The 23,050-nt window shown below is 42.5% G+C and overlaps 1 protein-coding gene across 7 annotated transcripts in view; it reads left to right on the forward strand.

Moving 5' to 3' along the window:
* ep400 (E1A binding protein p400) overlaps positions 1-23,050 on the forward strand; it is a 31,266-nt gene that overhangs the window by 2,538 nt on the left and 5,678 nt on the right. The window contains exons 2-43 of one of the 7 annotated variants that reach the window (XM_037777306.1): positions 1,019-2,376; positions 2,487-2,594; positions 2,719-2,800; positions 3,056-3,172; positions 4,853-5,247; positions 5,367-5,666; positions 6,062-6,247; positions 6,366-6,506; positions 6,613-6,691; positions 6,824-6,861; positions 6,943-7,000; positions 7,104-7,187; positions 7,990-8,094; positions 8,209-8,399; positions 8,481-8,658; positions 8,766-8,902; positions 9,011-9,180; positions 9,435-9,609; positions 9,723-9,859; positions 10,624-10,810; positions 11,339-11,508; positions 11,661-11,848; positions 12,685-12,978; positions 14,168-14,341; positions 15,961-16,113; positions 16,347-16,417; positions 16,541-16,830; positions 17,064-17,266; positions 17,424-17,593; positions 17,885-18,081; positions 18,233-18,344; positions 18,568-18,858; positions 18,975-19,049; positions 19,243-19,377; positions 19,476-19,520; positions 19,746-19,899; positions 20,534-20,769; positions 20,914-21,087; positions 21,177-21,224; positions 21,326-21,462; positions 22,749-22,805; positions 22,902-22,980. In XM_037777306.1, the coding sequence (XP_037633234.1) occupies positions 1,054-2,376; positions 2,487-2,594; positions 2,719-2,800; positions 3,056-3,172; positions 4,853-5,247; positions 5,367-5,666; positions 6,062-6,247; positions 6,366-6,506; positions 6,613-6,691; positions 6,824-6,861; positions 6,943-7,000; positions 7,104-7,187; positions 7,990-8,094; positions 8,209-8,399; positions 8,481-8,658; positions 8,766-8,902; positions 9,011-9,180; positions 9,435-9,609; positions 9,723-9,859; positions 10,624-10,810; positions 11,339-11,508; positions 11,661-11,848; positions 12,685-12,978; positions 14,168-14,341; positions 15,961-16,113; positions 16,347-16,417; positions 16,541-16,830; positions 17,064-17,266; positions 17,424-17,593; positions 17,885-18,081; positions 18,233-18,344; positions 18,568-18,858; positions 18,975-19,049; positions 19,243-19,377; positions 19,476-19,520; positions 19,746-19,899; positions 20,534-20,769; positions 20,914-21,087; positions 21,177-21,224; positions 21,326-21,462; positions 22,749-22,805; positions 22,902-22,980 (7,644 nt within the window). In that variant the 5' untranslated portion in view covers positions 1,019-1,053. The remainder of the gene's footprint in view (positions 1-1,018; positions 2,377-2,486; positions 2,595-2,718; positions 2,801-3,055; positions 3,173-4,852; positions 5,248-5,366; positions 5,667-6,061; positions 6,248-6,365; positions 6,507-6,612; positions 6,692-6,823; positions 6,862-6,942; positions 7,001-7,103; positions 7,188-7,989; positions 8,095-8,208; positions 8,400-8,480; positions 8,659-8,765; positions 8,903-9,010; positions 9,181-9,434; positions 9,610-9,722; positions 9,860-10,623; positions 10,811-11,338; positions 11,509-11,660; positions 11,849-12,684; positions 12,979-14,167; positions 14,342-15,960; positions 16,114-16,346; positions 16,418-16,540; positions 16,831-17,063; positions 17,267-17,423; positions 17,594-17,884; positions 18,082-18,232; positions 18,345-18,567; positions 18,859-18,974; positions 19,050-19,242; positions 19,378-19,475; positions 19,521-19,745; positions 19,900-20,533; positions 20,770-20,913; positions 21,088-21,176; positions 21,225-21,325; positions 21,463-22,748; positions 22,806-22,901; positions 22,981-23,050) is intronic. The other 6 variants (XM_037777307.1, XM_037777308.1, XM_037777311.1 and 3 more) reach the window with 6 other exon arrangements.

Here is a 23,050-nt window from a genome sequence, read left to right on the forward strand (position 1 = left end):
TCTACCCTTTTGTTATTATACTGCTTACTTGCAGCAACAAAACCAAAGCAAATTCCTAGTGTATACCTCTTACACCTGGCAATAAACACCATTCTGATTCTGATAAAAGTGCACACAAGTGCAAAGATGGGTTGTAGTTAACATCATATTATGTTAAATATCTAATGTTAAAACATAACATATAATCAGAACTACTTGCAAAGGTGTATGTTCTGGTGTTAAAGGTAACAATTCTTCCCTACTTTGCTATTAACACACACCATAGCTGTACACTCAATAATCACATTTGAATGTGTGTGATGATGTGCAAGTTGTCAAGCAGATATCTACATTATATTAGTATAAATGCATGTGGACCTCTTATTTGTGTATTTACATAAGATTGGTCATGTATACCAGTGTAGTACAAGAAGTGGGTGATGTGGAGAAAATCCTCTGTCACAGTGTATGCAATTTTTATGTCAAGATATTGATCATGATTTTGTTAATTTTCTGTTGAATAAAGTGAGAAATAGTTTGTAGAATAACTGGACAGGAATGCTGGTTTTAGATTAATCCAGTTAATTCTATACCTGTCAAATTAAGGAACAACACAATCATCATTCACATTGTCACAATAATGTAAAATCAAATGGGGAAAAAAATCCAATATCGCCATGAAGCACCACTGGTGCTCATTAAGTTGCAACACTGCTGAAAATGACTTAATACATCCAGAGATATTAAAGGGATTTCCTTAGGTACGTTCCTAATGGTATGGCATTATTTCTGACAATTGACAAATGCATATTGTCTGTATAAGCTGTTTTATAGAGAACCTATTTAAATTACAATTTATTAAGGTGTTTGAGATCTGGGACCAGTTTGGATGTATTTATGTTATGTAACCATGTGTTCCTAATGTATGGAATATATTTGAGTGACCTACCAGGCGAAGCTATCTGATCGCTTTCTTTTTGGGTCACATTCAATAGTTAAAAATCACTTATTGTTGTTTTTTGCTTTGCCCTTTCCACAGATTGTTGTGTTTAGACATAGTAACAGTGTCACGCAATGCACCATGGAAGTGGATCACAGAATATGCAACGACAGCTTCAGAGATCCAAGTCTGCCAGTGGGGCTGATGCAGAGGAGCAGCAGCAGCCCACCATGGCAGTCACACAACAGCAAGCTACAGTTAACCACCCTCAATCCCCTGTGACCACATTTTCCTCTGCTGCCAGCCCTTCAGCTCCTCAGTCGCCCAATTATCAGATAATCATGAGTCGCAGTCCAGTCACTGGTCAGAACATGAACATCACATTACAAAATGTGGGACAGATGGTGACTGGTAACCAGCAGATCACCTTAACTCCACTTCCCATCCAGAACCCAGCATCCCCTGGCTTCCAGCATACTACACCTCAGTGGAGGTTTGAGCATGCTCCATCCTCCTACATCCAGGTCACCTCACCCGTGCCCCAGCCCATGCAGCCGCAAAGTCCCACCCAGCACAGCCCAGTCCCTCTGCAAGGCGTGACAAGGCCAGGAGCACCTGCAACAGCGTTGGGTGTGTGTGGCCAGAGTCCAACCCGATTTGTTGAAGCTGGTATGTTAGTGCGGCAAATCAGTTTAGGCAGTCCATCGGGAAGTGGCCACTTTGTTTACCAGGAAGGGACAGGACTGACCCAGATTGCCTCAGCCACACCTGGCCAGATACAGTTGGCCTCTCCAGGAGCACCGGGCTCTGTGAGGGAACGCCGGCTCTCTCAGCCTCACTCACAGACTGGAGGCACCATCCACCACCACGGACCTCAAAGTCCTGTGGCCACCGGTGCTGCTCTCCCCAATCTGGGCAGTCCTGGTCACATCACCACTTCCAACCTACCTCCACAGATCAGCAGTATCATTCAAGGACAGCTGGCACGGCCTATGATATTTGAGAAGACGTCACAGGGTGTGGTTGCTGGAGTTGGAACCACAGCCACAGCGTCATTCAGTATGCCCTCCTCCATTCCACCGTCTAGCCCATCCCTCACCAGTCCACCCCAAGGGAATCCCAACAATCCTCTTGCACCCACCAGCATGACTGTGGCCACTATGAAGAAGCAGGTTCCCAAGAAGTTAGAGGAAATTGCTCCTTCTACTCCAGAGATTGCCCAGCTGAGGAAACTGTGCTTGGAGCACCACAACAAAAAGATGGAGAGCCTGAAAGAAGTGTTCAAAGAATACCTAATTGAGCTTTTCTTTCTGCAGCACCTCAAAGGGAACATGATGGACTACGTAGCTTTTAAGAAGAAGCCATGTGTTCCCTTGTATACTTACTTGAGACAGAACGACTTGGACCTTGAAGATGAAGAGGAAGACGAAGAACAGTCTGAGGTCATCAATGATGAGGTATTACATTTGGCTGGTTCTTAGTGTGAGATCAAGTAGGAATTTTACAATGAGGAAACAGTTAATTTCATCCAATAAATGTTCATCTTTCAAATCTGCGTATTTTTCAGGTAAAGGTTGGTACTGGAAAGGATGGCCAAGCAGTGACACCAGTTGCCATAGCAACACAGCTTCCTCCCAATGTTTCTGCAGCTTTCTCTGTCCAGCAGCAGTTTCAGGTGACAGAGGCACCACTTGTTTATGCACTTATTGCAATGAAATTACCTGTTTCTCTCTTAAATTCTATTGAGAATCTATTTATTGCTAATCCGTCACTAATTCCTTGAGGGGTTGTTTTTGCAGGGACACCAAGTGACTGCTGGCACCCATACAAACCCTGGAGACATGGATGCCTTTAAGAGGCAACAGGCTATGGTGCAAGCAGGTAGGGCAAGGATCGTAGACTCCTGTCTCTCTGATGTTGCTTTGTTTCCTCCCTGTTTGCTTTCTTTTCTGTTTGTTTTCTTTTCTCCCTCTAATTGCTTCTGCTTTTAGATATTTGGCACCCTCTACTAGCGCTCTGTGTTGAAGTCTTAACCCGAGGAAGGAGAGGTGACCTGTAAGGTCTTCCGAAGGTCATTGCTCTGTGCCGAGTGCTCTTTTTTTGCGTTATGAGGGTATTGTGTGTTTTAAATCCCAGATCAGGCTAAGAGGTCCCGGATTGACGTTGGTCGCCATGGGCTGATTTTCCAGCATCCTGGTGTAGCTCTAGGATCACCTGGCGTTCCGCTCCAGCAGCTTATGCCAACTGCGCAAGGTAGGAGTGCTACTACCAGGCCGTTCTGTGTTCTGTTCGATGCTGCTGGACGCATCCCCTTCCTCAAACTAAGGAGATTTAAAAAAGTGAATCACAACATTCATCTTCTACAAACAAACTTCAAGCAGCATCAACAAAAAGATCTTCATCCATGTGCTGGATTTCTCAGCAGTCCACAGGAGGTTCAGGCTTAGCTGTACCAACACCATCTCTCTCTGTCAGGATAAATTGGGAAGAAGACAATCCAAGTCTGAAGAAGAGTAGCCACTCGATGGGAAGATGCCATGTCTTATGATTTTCCTTTTTTGTTTTAACTATTGATCACCCGTCGTTATCCATCTCTTCCTTTCTGAAGTTTGTTCCTGTTCGTCATCTTTATTTGGACAGACCTTCCCGTGCTGATGGATTTTCATCTTATTTGGAGGTGGATCACAGAAAGTGGGAACCCTGTGGGAATAAATTCCCTTTCCAATGGGTTTTGCTTGTTTTCCCATTTTATGAATCCACGTATCACTCTTCCTTTTGGTTTCCCATTGTCATTCCTTCACAAGTCTTTTCCTCTCCGATTGTCCGTCCTTGCATCATCAACAGGGATTCAAAATCATCAATCTTAAATTCATACGTCACATCTTCAAGCGTGTCTTTATTTATCTCATGTTCACATTTAGTTGATTTCCTTCCATGTTACTTCATGGCATTTTGTTCTGACTTGGCTTCTTTCCCTCAGTCTAAGTAGGAGGGGAATCATGTGGAGGAGTTGCGTTCACGACACAGGTTTTTGCGATTGCGGTGGTGTGGGTGTGTCAGGGCCAGGTGTTGATGGCATCTAGGCAAGGTGGTGTGACGTGCAGGGAGGTAAGGCAGGTGCTGCTTTAGTGTGCACAGCTCCGCTCAGGCCTGCTGTCTGCAAGACCCCATGTCTGTCCTTTTGCTCACCTCTGTGCTTTGTCGCTATGTGAGGCATCCAGATGCCTTGGTAACCGCTAGAATGACATCGCTTCATGCATGCCAAACATGGTGTTTTTGTGAGTGTCCGCTCTGTATTTTTATTTCCCCTTTCTTCTCCCTGTCTCTTTATTATGAAAAGTTATTTTTTTTCATTTTCCTTTGTAACACTTCTATTCTACCTCTCTAAAAACCTCTCTTATTGCACGTATAATTTTTGATGTTTTAACCACATTCTCTCAACATTTGAAATGCAATATTTTGGTTTTGCATTAATCAAAGTAGTATTTTATTTGAGAGACATGTAGATTCTGACATTGATTTCATTTCTTCTGTAATCATCTTGCTGTATGACTTTCATTAGTTTCCACTCTGACCATCAGGAAGTAGTAAACTACTGTTGATTCATAGAGAACATCTAGTTCAAGGTTCTGAGGAGCTCTCATAGCTGAAGCTCAAACTGTCATCTATAATTTAAGAGTACTCTTTCATTATTTACTCATTAGCTTCAGAAGATGTAACTTATTTAAATCGGTCTCTCAAACATATATTAAGGGAAAGTTACAACTTAATGGCATTTAATACCTTTTTATTCAAGCAAGAGCACATTACGACATTTACAAAACACTTCACTTAAGATGACAAGATTGTAAACTTGATCTTTACCGTCTTTCTCTGTGTTGCTTTCTATACCACCCCTTTGTTTGTCCTATAATTTGGTCACTATGTGTACAGGCGGGATGCCGCCTACTCCTCAAGCGGTCCAGATTGCAGGACAGAAGCAGAACCAGCAACAATACGACCACTCCAAAGGACCTCCAGTGCAGAACGCAGCCAGCCTGCACACCCCTCCTCCCCAGCTGCCTAGCAGGTTGCCCCAAGGTGGCCTTCCAATGGCAAGCCTGTCCATGACGCTCTCTCAGCAGGCTCAGTTAGTGGAGAACACAGCTCATCCTGGTGGTCAGCTCCAGGCACAGGTGAAGGTGCAGGCAGGTGGGCCTGTCCTGGCTGCAGTAAACCCCCACACACAGCTCCAGGCCCAACTGCAGCAGCAGATGCAGCCAGGTCTTCATCTCCAGCTGCAGCCCCAGCAGCAACAACCCCAGGCCATACTACAGCCAGGACAAGCGGTCAGTCTACCTGAAATCATACAAATGTTTATGCATGTTTGCATCATGCATGTTTATGTCTAAATGATGGTACTGCAAATTGTCTTCTTAAGAATATTTTTTTTCTCCCTTCATTATAGACGGTGGCACTTGCTCGCCCTGGTACCGAATCAAACCAGCCAGTTCAGAGGATTATGACCAACTCTATATCCATGACATCCATATCTCCTGCTCCCCTCTCTGCTCCCAATTCTGTTCCAACCCCCCATACTGCAAGTCCGCTCCGCCCTCATGGCTCCAACATCAACCCAAGCACCCAGTCCAAACTGACTGGAACCAATGGCATATCCGCAGTCAAGATTGGTGGCTTTGGTCAAAGTGCGACCATGCAGTCGTCACAGGAGGGTGCTCAAGATAAGCAAGTTGAGCAGGCCAAACTGGTGAGTTCCCTAAGCACACTTGGTTTGCAAATAATATTGGCTTGAATAGATGTAGTTTCTTTAAATGTCTTAAATATACTTATGTGTTGTCGTTGAATCTTCAAAACTGTCAGCAGTTTTTCCTAATGAAAGCAAAGATTTATACTTTTAACTTCCTCATATTTTTTTTATAATGGCATTTGATAAATAAGAATAATTGGCATAAGGTTATTGAACCGGCCCATTGATGTCTGTTGTTTGTATTCTGTTCTGCTTTTGTGCATGTTGTATTTGAGTATGCTCTTTGAAGTTTTAATTCTGGGATTCAACACCTTATGTCTCTCATTGGAGCAACTGAACAATGATAAATATTCTTGATTTCTATTCTGATGTCACATGCGGTCTCTATTTCCCAGGAGAGTCAAGTGCATCAGCGCATCTCTGAGCTAAGGAAGGAGGGCCAGTGGTCCGCCAGTCGGCTCCCCAAGCTTGTGGAATCCTCACGTCCGAAGTCCCACTGGGACTACCTCCTGGAGGAGATGCAGTGGATGGCAGCTGACTTTGCCCAGGAGAGGAGGTGGAAAGAGGCTGCTGCTAAGAAGGTATGGCAGAGATGGCGTAATTCACCGTGGAGAAATGTGAAATTTCACTTCAGCACAACAAAAGGAGGAGTCGCTACAGAAACTGATGTCCAAACTGTCTCATGTGTCTCCACTACAGCTTGTTCGCACGTGTGCCCGTTACCATCAAGAGCAGAAGAAAAGTGAAGAGAGGACAAAGAAAGAAAGGGAAATTCATCTCCGTCACATTGCCAGCACAATTGCCCGAGAGGTGGAATTCTTCTGGGCAAACATCGAGCAGGTATGTTTATTTATTTATTTGTTTTTCCTAATTGTGAAACGCTGTCATGATTTATAAATAATAACAGTGTTTTTATAAGTCTTAATTTATTTATTTTTTCTGTCAGGTTGTGGAAATTAAACTCCAGTTTGAAATTTATGAGAAGAGGCTCAAAGCACTCAGCTTACAAAAGGCCTCAGCCAAAGGTACGTCCCACTAGGAAACTAGCAAAAATAAAACACCGTCGATTTGCTCTACATCATAAACCTTTACTTTCCCATCCACTGGCTCCGGCTCAAACCAGATTTTTTGTAATGAACTCAAATTTCTCGTTACAGTACCTGGTCAGTCAACAGGAGTGAAAGCTGATAAAGAGGTAGGTGCTGCACTGACAATGCAAATACACCTTTTGCATCTTGTGTATATTTTTTGATATATATTTTTTTTCTTTTTATAGGAGGTGGCGACTTCGACTAAGAAAAGAAAATCAAGTTCGTCCTTGGTTGATGAACATGGTATGTTAATAATAACATGGAAGTTCAAAGAGTGTGTACAATTGCATTTACTCTGCAAAAGTATTTGCAACTGGTCGTTATTTGTCTTTTCTTTTATTCCCAGATGAAGAGGGCACCATAGAGGAACAGGAGTTCATGGAGGGGGAAGCAGACCACAAAGCAGAGTTGGTTGACCTGGCCAAAGATGGTACTTATTTTCTACGATATTCTCTTGTGCACAACATGCAGTTTATTCAGTTTATCAGTAAATTAGGTTTTGGTGGTATCCAGTTTTTATAAACTGACATTACACTGGGAGGTACATAGCACATACTGACACTCCGTACCGCTGGGAGTAGTGTTACCAACACAGTAGTTTTTGCCTAGAGTAACCTTATCTGAATTCTATATAGACAGAAATTGTGTTAATTAATGTTTTAATTAACATATCATTTATGTTTACACTAGGGCTGTCAATCAATTAAGATATTTAATCGCATGATTGTCCATAGTCAATCATGATTGATCACACATTTTTTTATCTGTTCAACATGTACCTTAAAGGGAGATTTGTCAAGTATTTAATACTCTTATCAACATGGGAGTGGGCAAATATAATAAATAATATTTATTGTTGGAAATCAATTAACAACATAAAACAATGATATTGTCCAGAAACCCTCACAGGTACTGCATTTAGCATAAACAATATGCTCAAATCATAACATGGCAAACTCAAGCCCAACAGGCGAATTTGCATAGTTTACACATGATGTTGTTAACAAACATGCTATCCTGTTGCCCATAATGGTGAGTTAACCACACATTTGGTATTTATACTCTGAAAATATTCTGGGGAAATATATAATTTTCTGTTCCCAACAAATTAGTACAAATTATTACACCTACACATTACATTTTTCATTTTTGCTGCTTAGTGAAATATACCATACAAGTACCAGAATCTTTGTGTCTTTGTTTGCTCAATTGCTTTCGTATTTGGTTTTTAGCTGAGATGCCTCTTGATGCTTTGAAGAAGCAGTACGCCGGCGCCTACGCTGACAACTTTGAGTGGCCTCATCCTAGTGATGAGGATGACATGGAAGAGACTGAAGGTGCGTTTGTAATTGGAAAAAATGAAGTTGTCATGTTCATCCTCATGCTGTTGTAGCCTGTAATGGTTGTGAATGATGTGATGTGTTACATAGTTGATATTCTTTATTTTCCAGAAGTGGAGTGTCGTACAGGCAGTCCACCGGAGGCAGTGTTGATAGACTCCCTTCTGAGTGTGGACCAGTACCGTGGTGCTGATAAAGCCACTTCCTCTGATTCTGATGGAAAGCCTGCCAGAGACATAGCTGAGGTGGCTGCTGCCACAGAGCTCATTCTGCCCAAAGGCAGCTTCAGGACCACTTCCTCAGTAAGACACACATAAGCGCACAAACACACAAAAGAAAATGATGCCTTTTATCATGTTTTAACTGATCTTTTATTTTACTAGACCCGCAGCCCAGCTCCTATTCTACTGCATGGGTCGCTGCGAGAGTATCAGCAGATTGGTGTGGACTGGCTGGTAAACCTTCACAAGAAACACCTCAATGGCATCCTTGCCGATGAGACAGGCCTCGGCAAGACCGTACAGACGGTGGCTTACATGGCCCAATTAGCTGGCCAAGAGGGTATGCCTCTGTTCAAAGATATACACAATTGTTTAATCGTGAATATTTTCATTATTCTTATTTTTTAATAGTGAATGTAATTAAGACTTAGTCTCTTTTGTCCACAGGCATCTGGGGCCCACACCTTATTGTAGTAAGGACGTGCAAGTTGCTAAATTGGGAGGTGGAGTTCAAGCGCTGGTGTCCTGGCCTGAAGATCCTCCTGTACCTCGGCAACAGAAGGGAGCGCAGATCTAAGAGAATGGTAGTTTTGCTGTATTTAAACAACACATATTGGCGACATTACTCAATATAGAAGGCCTTTTGTTTTTGTAAATGTGATAACATATCATCTGATCAATGATCTTTACAGTGGTGGGGGGAAGCCAACAGCTTCCATGTATGTGTGACATCCTACAAGCTGCTGATGAAAGACCAGAGTCATTTTCTGAGGAGAAGGTGGAGGCATCTGGTCCTAGATGAGGTGCAACTCATCAAAAACATGACTCAGAAACACTGGGAAACAGTCTTCGCTCTCAGGAGGTGAGCAGGGCGATAAACATGATATTGATTCCAGTTCCTCAATTTTTCAGGCTTGTTAATTAATTTGTAATCTGTAATGTGTTTTCTGTTTTGGCTGTTATGGAGTGACGGATATCCATGTGCATATGTGCGAGTAATTTTGGGCAAATTATTTCACTGATGCGATCATTTCCATGTCAGGGATTTTTGTCTTTCTGTATGAAATCACTTGCCAGGTGCTTTTAACAAGGTAGATATTTCTGTGCTTCTTGCAGTGAGCAGAGGATTCTCCTCATCAACACTCCTCTACAGAATACTCTAAAGGAGTTGTGGACCATGATCCACTTCCTTTTGCCAGGAATCACCAGATCCTACTCTGACTTCCCTGTTAAGGCAGGCACTGACCAGAACCAGGACTACTGCCACAAACTGGTCATCCGCCTGCACAGGGTGGGTATAGCGCCTCTAAAGTCCTCTGCCTATTAAACTGTGCCACATTAACATTCAGAAACATGATTTATTTTGCCTCACCTGCCATCCTTGCACATTACTCCTAACTGTAGATGATCCAGCCTTTCATCCTGAGGCGCTCCAAAAGGGACGTGGAGAAACAGCTGCCCAAGAAGTACGAGCACATCCTAAAGTGCCGTCTCTCCACCAGACAGAAGAGCCTTTACGAGGATATCCTCACTCAACCAAGGTGAGACATTTGCTCCTCATGGATGGTTATATTGTGATATCAAAGTAAGGCTTTCCCTGGTGCTGAGAGTAATATTTGATAATCTCACAATGGATGAATTGGGCTTTACACGGGTACTGGAGTTTGAAGACATGCCCAAAAATTTTATTCATACATTATACTGTAAATCAGGGAATTTGGGGAAATTTACAAATGAATCACTGGACAGCAGTTTCATCTTAATTACATGTTTTATGGCCTGTAACGTTCATCATGTTTAATGTTCACACATAAGAAACACCAACATAAACATTAGTGGTGTGAATCTTCACTGGCCTCACGATTCGATTTGATTACGATTCACCTTTCAACAATTCAAATGTCCAACGATTCTCGATGCATCTCAATGAATGGCATCCTCAGTTTTCTATATTACTGCACATGGCTACTTTTTTTTTTTTTTTACAAGCAGTCAGATAAATCTGAACTCCCTTTTTAATCAGAAAGTGCTTTCAAAAATCAGATTAGTCTATAATATAAAAAGCTGCACCTTTTTAATACCAGTATCTGTGTGGCCCACCTCAGTACATAAACATTACAAAAACAAAACAAATCCTTCTGCAGTGCATTACAAGTGTGCAAAATAATACAATAAGTACAAAAATAAAGTTTTCACATAGCAGCTCTAAGACATGGCACTACCTTCCTTTTGTAATATTGGTTGCTTCTTTCATTTGTTTTGAACTGTTCATAATCATGTCCTCTGTCTGGGTGCGCTCCCCTAGAGCTCAGGAGGCGCTGAAGACGGGTCATTTTGTCAGCGTGCTTCAGGTCTTGATGCAGTTGCAGCGAGTGTGTAACCACCCTGAGCTGGTGGCACCCAGGGAGACCAGCAGCTCCTACTTCTGCTCCTCTCTGCAATACAACGCCCCATCACTGGTGCTGGGAGCTCTTCAGAATGACTCCAGCAAGGTATACGCTCGTTCTTTGCATCGCTGATGTGCATCAAGATGTTCGCTAGCCCTGTTTAACTGTCACTCAAAAATGATGTGTTTACAACCTAATTGGCAAGTCTGTTTAAGTAATTTGTCAAAGTACAAATATGAAGGATTTTGGTGTTATTAAGATATTCTTGCCTTTCTATGTTTTATGACATTATGAAATAGATACCTTGGTATATATTATATTATCATTGGACAGACAAAGTGAGCTGTTTTTTTACATCACTTTGGGCTCTGGAAACTCGTAATTAGCATTTGTCATTATTGTTTGACTTTTTGAAGTTTAAATGGCTAATTGAATGAAAAAAAGTTGATTTGATAAAAGCAATCATTGTTTCTTCCCAGTTGAATACACTGTCCTCCCTTTTATTACTTTATATTGTGTCTGTTTCTTGTTTGAGACCCTGCCTGTCTATCATTTATATCAAACAAACATATTCCTAATCAATCTTCATTGATCCGCTTCTGCTGTTGTTTTTTTATCTCATTATCCTCCTAGATTGCAAACATGTCCATATTTGATCTGATCAATAACGAGAACAGACTGACTCGGTATCAGACTGAAGACGCGGTACCCAAACTAAAGATCACTCAGCAGCTCATAGAGGAGATCCACTCTGCTCCAGAACCAGCGCCACGGCCCAAGCCATGTGCGATAAAACCCATGAGGTCAGCAATAAAAATCTACAAATATCCAAGTAACGTGACATGGCTGATGTGGAGATCCATGGACGTTTTCAATTTGCTCTGAAATGTAAACCTAATATTGTAATATTGACATTCTAGCATCAAAACAACGTAATCATTTTTATTTTTTTCAGATTGTTCCAGCCAGTGCAGTATGGCACAAAGCCAGAAGGTCGCCTGGCTGCCATCACAAGTACAGTAGGCCAGCGTCCTCCAACAAGCTCTCCCGCTACTAGCACCTCTGTTTCCACCACTAACCAGTCAGCCCAGACCAGAGGCAAGCCCCCTGTCACCACTGCAACTACTACAGCCACTTCTCACGGTAAGACCATTTCAGGAGTAATAACACTCCGTAAAAGACAGGACATTTTGTTTTCACACTGAATAAAGGATTCCAGGTGGCGTCCTCGAACATCAAACTTTAAAAGACAATCTTAACCACTTATAGCGGTTGTGTTGTTGCCTTTACTAGTGCATAATGTGCTTATATTAGTTTTAACCTTGTGTTAAATACTGGGTTATGCTGCATGATTGTAACACTGTTTTGGATTTAAATTAATCTGATTTACTTTGTCATGCTTAAAAATTTGCAGCGCATTTTAAAAACATGTTCAGTGTGTACATATTAGCATACAAACGGTGGCAAATTTTAAAGGTCAGGTCCTCCTACAACTTTATGGAGAGGTTTGGCACACCCTCACTAGCAAGTTTCACTAGTCACAGAGGTTTAATTTATTTAGATTTATACTTTTATGCAGTAGTGGTAGGCTGGTTTCATTGTTTTGACATAATGGCAACACAGCCAGGATATAAATGAAAGAAGCAAAAGTCATAGTCAACATTTCAGATGAAGAGCTGCAGGCAAAAGGCACTTACTGCAGTTAAGGTGACACTTGGCAGCCACTGAATACACCCTCACAGATGGAAATGGTGTACTAGAGATACACAATTACTGTCACACCAACTTTGTTCATTGTCAGATTGTTAGCAGTGATTAATCTGTCCGTTAAATAATCAATAACATCTCTAATCCTGTGTTGGCCCACTACTGCTGAGTGATTTGTATGAAGGAAATTGTTTGATCGTACCGATGATTTGACTAAATATCAGGTTACCCCTAACATGTAGTCCCGCACCCCATTGCCTTGTACTTCACAGTGGTTGGATCAGCTACTCAGAGAGCCCAGACTACCCCTCCTGTCAGCAGCAACACAGCCGCCTCCACTGTAGCCTCCTCTGGGATCGGTGGCATTGGGCAGCATGTGTTGGGGACTTCATCTGTGGCCTTGGGCCAGACTTTAGCTGGCACCGTTGTGGGATCTATTGCTCCCATCAGCCAGCCTGCATTAGCACAGGTCCCCAGGCCAACTCTAGCCCCCAGCCATGCCATCCAGCCCAGCATACTGTCCCAGAGGCTGGTTCTTACATCTCAGGCCCAGGCACGGTTGCCTAGTAAGTGGCCTCCCCTCCCTCTCAGTGTTTCCCCTCCACCTCTGGCACAACAGTATGGGCTGCTCTACACTGAGGCCTTTACTTGGGGCACTGCTGATATGTGTTCAGTCTTCTCAGAGAAATAACTTTATACAAATCTTGCAATGGTAGCAGCACTGGTGGTGCAGCAATTTTGGTCATGGCAGAGATGCCATATGTATTAATGGTTATGCAACTCATGATAAAAAAGGTCCCTATAAGATTAGATCTGTAGCCATATCAGCAGCATCTCCACAGCCTCAGCATTCTCCAATTTCTTTCTCAATACCTGCATGTACAATGTGAACAACCCACTAATGTTAAACCACACACCACTACACTATTTAACTTAATTATGATGTCCTCCCCCTTTTTAATATTTTTTTTTCTCCCAGTTTACTAATATTCTTTTGTCTCTTGCATCAGCCCAGCTGCAGGAAGAAATCCCAAGCTTTGGTTGTCTTTTTTTTTTCTTGCATATTTTATGATTTCCCTCTGATGTTGAGCAGCATCACTGCAAAGCATGTGGATTTGGTCCCACAAATTGCCAACCCTTTCCGTCTCAAATGTGAACAGAGAAACCTTTTCAGTAACAACACACAGTATTTTAATATATAAAAAGGGAAAATTATCTTACAATACAATACATTGTGTTGACAATCACTATTACTAATTTTAGCACACAAATTGCCAACTCCATTTTCTCTGATATCCTCTGGGCTGGACAATCCACAATTAATTTTATTAATATAAATTATTGTGTTTAAAATGTTCATAGAGAAATAGGGAGTGTTCAAAGACTTTTAATTGACACAATATTATTGTTAGACACCAGTCCCTAAGTAAACTTCCTTGAAAAGGCATCAAGTGCGGTGCTCTTTCTATGTGTATGTTCCAGGCTCTCTGTCTCAGCTGAGGATTGTCCTTACAGACATTTTCTTTCCCCTTCAGGGTTTGTAAAAGTAGGAGCTGCTCTGGTTCTGTTGAGGAGGGCGACTGTGCTCGTTCCTCTGATTAATCCACCCTGGTTCTGCATGTTTTGTCTCTTTTTCACCCTTTAACTAACTGATGCAGAGTGTATTGTTTCGTAACTATTACAATGTCAGACAATTCAGCCTTGACTTTTTAATGCTGTCTTTGATGAAGTGTCTGTTCTCCATTTCCATTGAAGGTGGAGATGTGGTGAAGATTGCCCAGCTGGCCAACATAGCAGGCAGTCAGAATCGTATCTCCCAGCCAGAGACTCCGGTCACTCTGCAGTTTCAGGGTAACAAGTTCACTTTGTCCCCGAGCCAGCTCCGCCAGCTCACCACCGGACAGCCCTTGCAGCTCCAAGGTACACTCGGTAATGTACATCCCATTGTCACACTTTTATCTCAAAATAACCCTCTCCTTTGTGTCCTTTTGACATTTAGACCTTTATATCAAATTATGGATACTTATTCTACTTGTCTGCAAGTCCACAAGATATTGGAAGCGTCCTGGTGACCTAATGCTTAAGACGCATACCACATAATTGCAACTTCCCTGGTGTGATCCTGGCAGGGGATCTTTGTTGCATTTCATCCTCCTCTCTCCCCGTGTTTCCTGTCTTTCTGTTGTCAGCTGTCAGTAAAGGCTAAATGCCAAAAAAGTCCTTATGGAGTTAAATATGTCTTGTATACAGTTAAAGATAAACACTTTGTCTTAAAGTCCAACTGGAATTAAATCACATTTTTTGTCTGCTACAGCATAAATATCTGCTCTGTAAATCACCTGTCCTTTTTATATATTTTGGTTTTGTGATGGCGCCCCCTAGTTTTGTATTAATTAGACGGAATACCGATAGGTATCCGTCCGTCTACGTAGATGGAGACCTTATTTTGATACAGCCAATCAAATCTGGCATCATGCATGACCCCATCTTATCATAGGTCACTCCTTCTTATCTTACAAACATGAACACACGTCTTGTCCTGGACCTTAACTTGTTGAATGAGCCACCAAACATTCGCCAGGGAAAAGTGCACTGCTAATGTCAGTATGCAGGCTAGATAGCTAATGAGCTGCTCAGCTGTAGCCAGTGGGCTACCTCTGGGTCTGAGAAGTGAAGCCAATGAGGAAGTGCCTTAAACTTGCATTCTGTCTAATAGCCAGCAGGGGGCGACTCCTCTGGTTGCAAAAAGAAGTCTGATTGTATAGAAGTCTATGAGAAAATGACCCTACTTCTCACATGATTTATTACCTCAGTAAACATTGTAAACATGAGTTTATGGACTCAATCGTCTCATGAAAGTTAATTGTAACATTTTTGGTCACCTAAAAACGTCTTATTCAGAGTTTGGTTGTACTTAGTTCCATCCTCTTGTGTCACTTCTGGTTGCAAAAATACGACTTCAAAGGCTTCAAAGTGTCAGTCCACAAACCAATGCGTGATGTCACGGTAACTACGTCCACCTCTTATATACATTCTATGGCTGTAGCGCACCAAAACAGCATATAGACGTATCTGCGAATATCATTTTGGTCTGTTTAGATGCTGGTGTGGTCATTACTCTTCAGTACTATTAACAACACACTGTCTGCCATGACGTTTAGGCTTTAGCCCAAGTTTGTTTACTCTGTGTCTCGCTATCTACAGTGTAACATCGGCTGCAATCAATCAAACACAGGCACCGACACGCCCGTCCAGCTGGCAAGACCAAAAGGAGCTTTTCTGAAATTTCCCCAAAGACCTTTTTTCCTCCAATTTGTGATTAAAAACACTATTCAAAATATATTTTAAAAAACATGTTGACATTATTTTTGTCTATGAAAGGGAATGACTAAATGCTATTTCAGTTGGACTTAAGTGTCTGCAGTTTCCTTGATGTACTGTTGTTTCTGCCTTGTCGTGCAAACTTTTTTCACATTTATTTTAATGGCCTCTCTAGTTTTTGAGATGCACCTCTTATATTTGCTGCTTAATGTTTTTCATGGATTTAGGCAACATCCTGCAGATTGTGTCAGCTCCAGGGCAGCAGATGATCAGGCCCCAGGGATCCATGGTAATGCAAACAATGCCACAAGCCGTCCCTGCCTCCAACGCCTCAGCTACACCTGGCACACCTCATCCTGCCCTGTCAACAGCCCAACAAGGTGACTCATTCACAGTGAAGATATTATGTCCTCCGATTAATCAGTCTGTCTCTTAATCACTTATTTAGTAACATCATCTCATACCAATATGTTATTATAATGCTGAAAGTTGATGCATTTTTATGGGACATAAAATGCTACCTTGTCCCCAAAATTACACCTTTTGTCCTGTACAATAGTTTTAACACTGGTATACGAAATAGAGATATTGATGTTGTATATTTCTTTTTAAGCGTTGGGTGTAACTACAAATGCCAAAGCAGCCCCCACGAAGCTCACTACTGCAACTCATGCTGGTTCTCAGGTCAGTATATCACTTTTTCGCTTTTTTTTAATAACCTGAAGTCAAAGCATTTTACAGCATGCAGACTACATTTTTGAATGAAAATGAATAATTGTGTGCACCATCTCTCACTGTAATGTTCAGGAGTCTTCAGAAGAAAAGACTAAGCAGCTGAAGGAGCGTTTGAGCCGCCTGTTTGAAGCAAATGAGCGGCGCTGCAGCCGCAAAGTATTGTACGGGTCAGACCTGCTGCAGGCATGCACTGTGAGCACGGAGCCTGCTCACTCTTCCCTGACCGCTGGAGGCTGGAGGTGGGTGGGCAGAGAGAGCTGCCTCAGGGCCCAGAGGACCTGCGTGGCTACCACCTCTACACTGCAGTCCACTCTGCTCTCTGTGGAGGACCGCCTGGAGGCCGCCAACAGCCTTATCAAGAGGTACTTCAGCTCAGTAGTGAAGCCTCCTTTAGTCTATACTGCACTTGTTGTTTGAAACCATCATAAAATACCTTATAAATCCATGCTGGTGGTGCAGTATTAAAAATAAGCATGAACTCCTCCACCATCTTGTAAAAGAACTTACCGAAGAGGGTTTTATCACAAAGCAATTCCATATGTTTTATTTCTTAATCCAAATAATGACTATCTGATTGACTATTGTCATGTTTTAGGCTGGTATGTGTGGTGCCTCCAGCTGTAGCCCCACCTCCTCACCTGTATGCAGCCAATCCCCCGGTTCCCTACAGCCTTGAGCAGAAGTCCCTTCAGCGTCGGCTACAGGAGGCCTCCTCCCCCCACAGTGCTGACATCCACCACTTGGCGTCCAGACGTCTACTCCGTTTTTCTGACCTGACGCTAATGCAGATGGATTCAGGTTAGCCCATTTTTTTTTACATGCAACAAGCTGGGACTGCAAAATGAATAACATGTATGAATAAGTACAATATAAGTAACTAATATTTATGTAAAAACTCCACTAATATACAACAAAAATAAAGAATAATAACGTTTGATATTTTTCTTTTCCAAAGGTAAACTGGAAGCTCTTGCCATTCTGCTGCAGAAGCTCAGGTCAGAAAGCCGCCGTGTCCTCATCTTTACTCAGATGGTGAAGATGCTAGACATCCTGGAGGCCTTCCTAGACTACAGACAGCTCACTTATGTGCGGGTCGATGAAAGCTTCTCTCCTGACGAACGACAGGTAAAATCACCACCACAGTTCTGACAATCCATGCTTATAACAAGCTTCTTAGCTGAAATTAAGTCAGAGTTACCTACATCACAAATGTGCCGTTGTGTCACTGGGAAATGATACGTATAATTATATTGTCATAGAGACCAGGTATATTAGTTGACCACTAGTGGGCAAGCATGTGCCATGAAGGGCAAGAGTGTATTACTGTAGGTTCTCTGTCTTTCCTCCTCATGATCCAGGAAAGTTCTTATTACCGTTTACCAGTCTGTTCACGTGGTTGGTGTTGTTTCCCTGCAGGAGAATATGAAGAAGTTCAACAGGAACAGGAAGGTGTTCTGCAGCATCCTGACCAACCGGTGCTGCTCTGCAATTGGGACTTTGTTTGATGCAGACACCATCATTTTCTACGACACAGACCTCAATCCCAGCATGGACGCCCGCACCCAGGAGTGGTGTGATAAAATAGGACGCTCCAAGGATATACACATATACAGGTGATATTATCAATACAGGGAAATCTGTTTTAGTCCTTTGTTATTTTTATGTTCCTCAACACAACACTAGTAAAACTCTAGATGTAACTCACATACATTGATATTGAGGGACTTTGATGATACTCTTGGTTACTTTTTGTGTGTTGCCCAGGCTGGAGAGCGGGAACTCCATTGAAGAGAAGCTGCTGAAGAACGGCACCAAGGACCTGATCAGAGAGGTGGCTGCCCAGGGTACTGACTACACCCTGGCTTTCCTCACACAAGTAAGATTAATTCACTGTGGCCTTTTTGTCCTGGAGTTTCAGAAAGTTTACTCACCTTTATTACTTGTAATTGCTTCAAGCTACTTTTATTCAAACTATGAAAGCCTTTTGTGTGTGTGTGTATATCAGTAAAGTTGTCATTTTCTGTGGAACCAAGAGCCATTACTGTACTTTGGTTCAACCGTGGACATATCGTAACTGACCTGATATTGTGTGTTTTCAGCGGACAATCCAGGATCTGTTTGAGGTGGAGGCAGGCTCAGGGGAGAAGGTGGAGGAGTTTGTGGTTCTTCACCAGGAGCCATCGGCCTCTGAGGCCATCTCTCCCAGAGTGGCTAGACCCTACATCCAGGCTCTCCACAGCATCAACCTGGATACCCTGCCAGAGGAAGAAGAGCAGCAGCAGGAAGAGGAGTTAGCAGGCAAGGAGTCAACAGACGACAACCAGGAGTCAGAGAGCCAAGCTAAAGAAGAGCCTGCTCAGAAAGAGGAGCTGAACGCAGTCATGGAACAGGTAGCTTTCCTTTTTTTAATAGATATACCGTTTGGAAACTAGTGGAAGCCGAAAAGTACAAATACAAGAAATGCATGGGAATCAAATTAAATGCTGTTTGTTTGCCTCCTGAACAGCTCACACCAATCGAAAGGTATGCCCTGCATTACCTGGAGTTCCTCCACATCAGTGACGATGAAACTGCTCTCAAGGTAACTTAAACTGTAATGTAACCAAATTATTATTATATAGATTTGAGGTATATATTTACAGATTTAATATAGTATAGAAGTGGAAATCAATCCACTCATCAACTAATCATTTCTGCTCTACTGTGTTGGTATTTCTGTGTACTGTTTGTCCTTGGATAAATGTGACTGATTGATGCATGTTTATTTTCCTCAGGAGCAGTTGGAGTGCTCTAAGAGAGGCTGGGAGCTGCAGCAGCTGCAGAAGCTGAAGGAGGAGGAGGAGGAGCGGCAGATTATGGAGGGAGATGAAGATCTCTTCACCTACACTAGAGAGGATGCCTACAACATGGTGGGTGGCCATTGTGATCTCTGCTAATCAAACAAGAAGTGGTGTGTGGATTGTGCTGCGCTATTTTTGGCATTAACCTCTTCTCTGCGTTTCAACAGGAGTACGTGTTTGATGCAGAGGACGGCCATACAGAAATCATGCCGGTAAGAAAAAATGAAATTATGTATAATATTTTGAGTGATGTCTAGTATATATAGTAATATAGAATCAGTAACTGTGGATTTGACTTTATGTGTACATTTTTAACACAGATCTTTTGTTTAGATCTTCACTATTCATTTCCTGTTTTCATTTATTTGTATTGAGGCACATGATATAGTCCCGCTCCGTCTTCTGGCTATGTTCTGACTTGTGATTTTCCAACACAGCTTTGGACTCCACCCACACCACCACAGGATGACAATGACATTTACATCGACTCCGTGATGATGCTGATGTATGACACAACACCCATGCCAGAGTCCAAGCTGCCTCCTATCTACATCCGCAAGGAGCACAAGAGACTCAAGATGGACCCATCAGGTAAAACAAGATTTGTCATGAAGGCCTTCATTAACTCCTTTGTACAACAAAATGTCTATCTGGGTTCTGTTCCGTATATTTTTCAAATGGAAACGCCCACTGGTTGCAAAAATCAGTGACGTAGTTTACCAAAGTAAGCTAATCAATAAGGTTATGATTAATGTGAACTCTAGCTGAGTCAATATTAGCTGTGCTAAGTTTGGAAACTTCTGAAAGTGTTAGTTCGGATTTTTTGTGGTGGTGTTGTATGTATACTCCCGTGTTCTGCGAGGTAAAATGACTGTTTTTGTGAATGAAGTCTGGTGGCTTTGAAGAGAGCGGTATGTCAGACAGCCCTTTCAGACGGGGAACTGAAACGGTTATATATCACTGTCTTCAAAGCCAGACCAGACTCCATTCACAAAAACAGTGATTTTACCTCGCGACTTTCTGTGTGACTTTCGGCAGCAGATTTGAATACATAGGGAACACCACCGGGAAGCTACAAAATTATATAGAAACCTAATAAATATTAAATAATGGACCCCCCCTTTAAGGGAAAGACTTTTAAAAGACTTTGTAAGAATAGATACATGCTGAAGTGTCATTGCAGGTTGTTTGGTTTCTCTGTCCTTACTCGAGTTTGTTCATCCAGCAGCAGCCAGAAAGAAGAAGAAGGGCCACGGGGAGACGGTCATTCCTCCGCGCTCCCTTTTCGAAAAGGCCAGCATGCTGAAAGTTCGGCGCGAGGGCAAGGACCAGAAGAAGAACTTCTCCCTCAAGCAGCAGGCGCCCTTTGCCAAGCCCCTACCCTCGCTGGTTAAACCTGCCACGGAGGCTGGCCAAGACAACCCAGAGTGGCTCATCAGTGAGGACTGGGCTCTGCTTCAGGTACTGTACTGGCTCCACTAACCGCTGCCATGATGATCTTTCTCTCCAAGCTGTGTTGATGGAAATGAATAAATCTTGAATTGCACAACCAGTTATATTATATGTGCATTCAATGTCCAAATATCATTGCTGTGTGTCTGACAGGCTGTAAAGCAGCTGCTGGAGTTGCCTCTGAACCTGACAATTGTGTCTCCCGCTCACACTCCTAATTGGGATCTGGTGAGCGATGTGGTGAACTCCTGCAGTCGCATCTACCGCTCGCCCAAACAGTGTCGCAACCGCTACGAGAATGTCATCATTCCCAGAGAGGAGGGCAAGGTAATGAGTGAAGCAAAAGAATGCAGAGTCAACCTACTTTGCTGTAAAACAGGCTTACTCACCTTATATTTGTCTTTAACCTTTTTCAGTTGGTGTATGAGGCAAACCCCAAGAAGAAAACCAAGAGCATATACAAGGTATGTTATCCTGGCCTTTGTATTTGGTAAATGTTTCTTTGGTCTTGAGTTCCTGGCCTAACTTTTGTTCTGTGTTTGTTTGTGTCTGTGTACACGCTCAGTCTAAGAACAGCCGTCCTCTAAGGACCTGTCAGATCTACACACAGGATGACAACGCCACTCACATCCAGCTCTACAACAGCCGCTTTGAACTCATGAAGATCATCGCCAGCAAGAGGAGCCCACCAATCAAACCACTGTGAGTACTGATGGTTTCTGTTTACAATGAATGCACAAGTCTCATTAAGGAGCTAACACCAAAGCAGGAAATTTACAAAACCAGGACTCCAGACTAACTTTTCACATTGGTTGCACTGGAGCACATAATTTAAGTCACCGCGCCTTGTAGCGCCACAGTAATACGTTTTAAGCGTTTTGTCAGTTCCCATAGGCCTACATTAGGGATGTCATGATACCAGAAATGTAGTAGTTGATACCAATACCAGTGAAATCCCATGATTCTCGATACCAATTAGATACCACGGTAAAAACAAAAGTAAAACAATAAATGCCAGGTACTTCAACAAACACTCCTTTATTACCGTTTGCATACTGGTTTTAGTTAGTGAGTGTAACAGGTCATAATGCCCTCTCTATTATTTATTTTATATTGTTGTGAAACCACCTCCTTCAAACAACTGGATTTATTCAAGTTTCTCGCCAGAAACTACATTTTACGAGATTACATCGAACACGTCATGATAACGTTATAATTTACCTTCGCCCAATACAAATTTTTTACTGAATAGAGCCTGAACGCATCATAATGTAAATAAATTGCACCTTCCGTTTACTAGCTCTCGTCCTGCCCATTTCAACACAAACTGTTGTTCACAATTTAGCATTATCAAGGAAAAATATAGTGAGTGTACTGTGTTCCAAACTGTCTACCAACGGTACTGTCAGGCATCCACAATTTTACATTTTACGTTAGTATAACAGTAGTGTAGTATAATGTGTGCATTTTGAGTATGTTCAAGCAACAGAGAGTTGCGCTCAGAGCAGATCAGCTGTTTGGTGATCATCGGAGCAGAGAAGAAATTAGCGGTCAACTTGTCTTGTGTTATTAAATGTACAGTGTCTCCCTCACACACACTCACACTTTTTGCCCTCCCCACTTATGAAATGAACCCGGCGCCGTGTGCGGGTTTAGGCATTTTACCGAGGACTGGGGGGACAAACAGTTGGTGGAGTAGTTACCTCCGTCGGTGATGTCGGGTCTGGGCTGGGCCGTTCAGGGCCGGGGACAGGTGTAACGGGCACTGCAGAATTTGTCTTGACGTAAAAACAATCAGTAGTACACACACAGAGACAGACATGCTAAATGTCAAGCACACCGGTGCGACCAATGAAAATATTTAGTTGCATTCTGGAGCCCTGAAAACTGAAAAAAAGCTTTTCATGACATGAAATCAAGCAGTTTTTTTTCTGTCTAGAAAAAAGTGTCCTTTTTAAATGTATTGATTTCATTTATCCCACTTGCAGGCTAGGCATGAATCCCTTCCAGAAGAATCCCAAACATGCCTCGGTTTTGGCAGAAAGGTGTGTTTAATGTCGCCATTTTTGTACTACTCTACATCTAAACCTTGAATCTTGAAATAAATAACAAAGTATAACATTGTTTTTTCTTTTCTTCAGTGGGATCAGCTACGACAAGCCCCTGCCTCCCATTCAGGTGGCATCCCAACGTGCTGAAAGGATTGCCAAGGAGAAAAAGGTGATTGTCGACAATTTAACTGTCGGCAATTGCCGTGAATGTGGAGCACCTGCTTTGTGTTTATCCACTG

The sequence above is a fragment of the Sebastes umbrosus genome, chromosome 8 (genome assembly GCF_015220745.1).
Source record: "Sebastes umbrosus isolate fSebUmb1 chromosome 8, fSebUmb1.pri, whole genome shotgun sequence".
NCBI lineage: Eukaryota > Metazoa > Chordata > Actinopteri > Perciformes > Sebastidae > Sebastes > Sebastes umbrosus.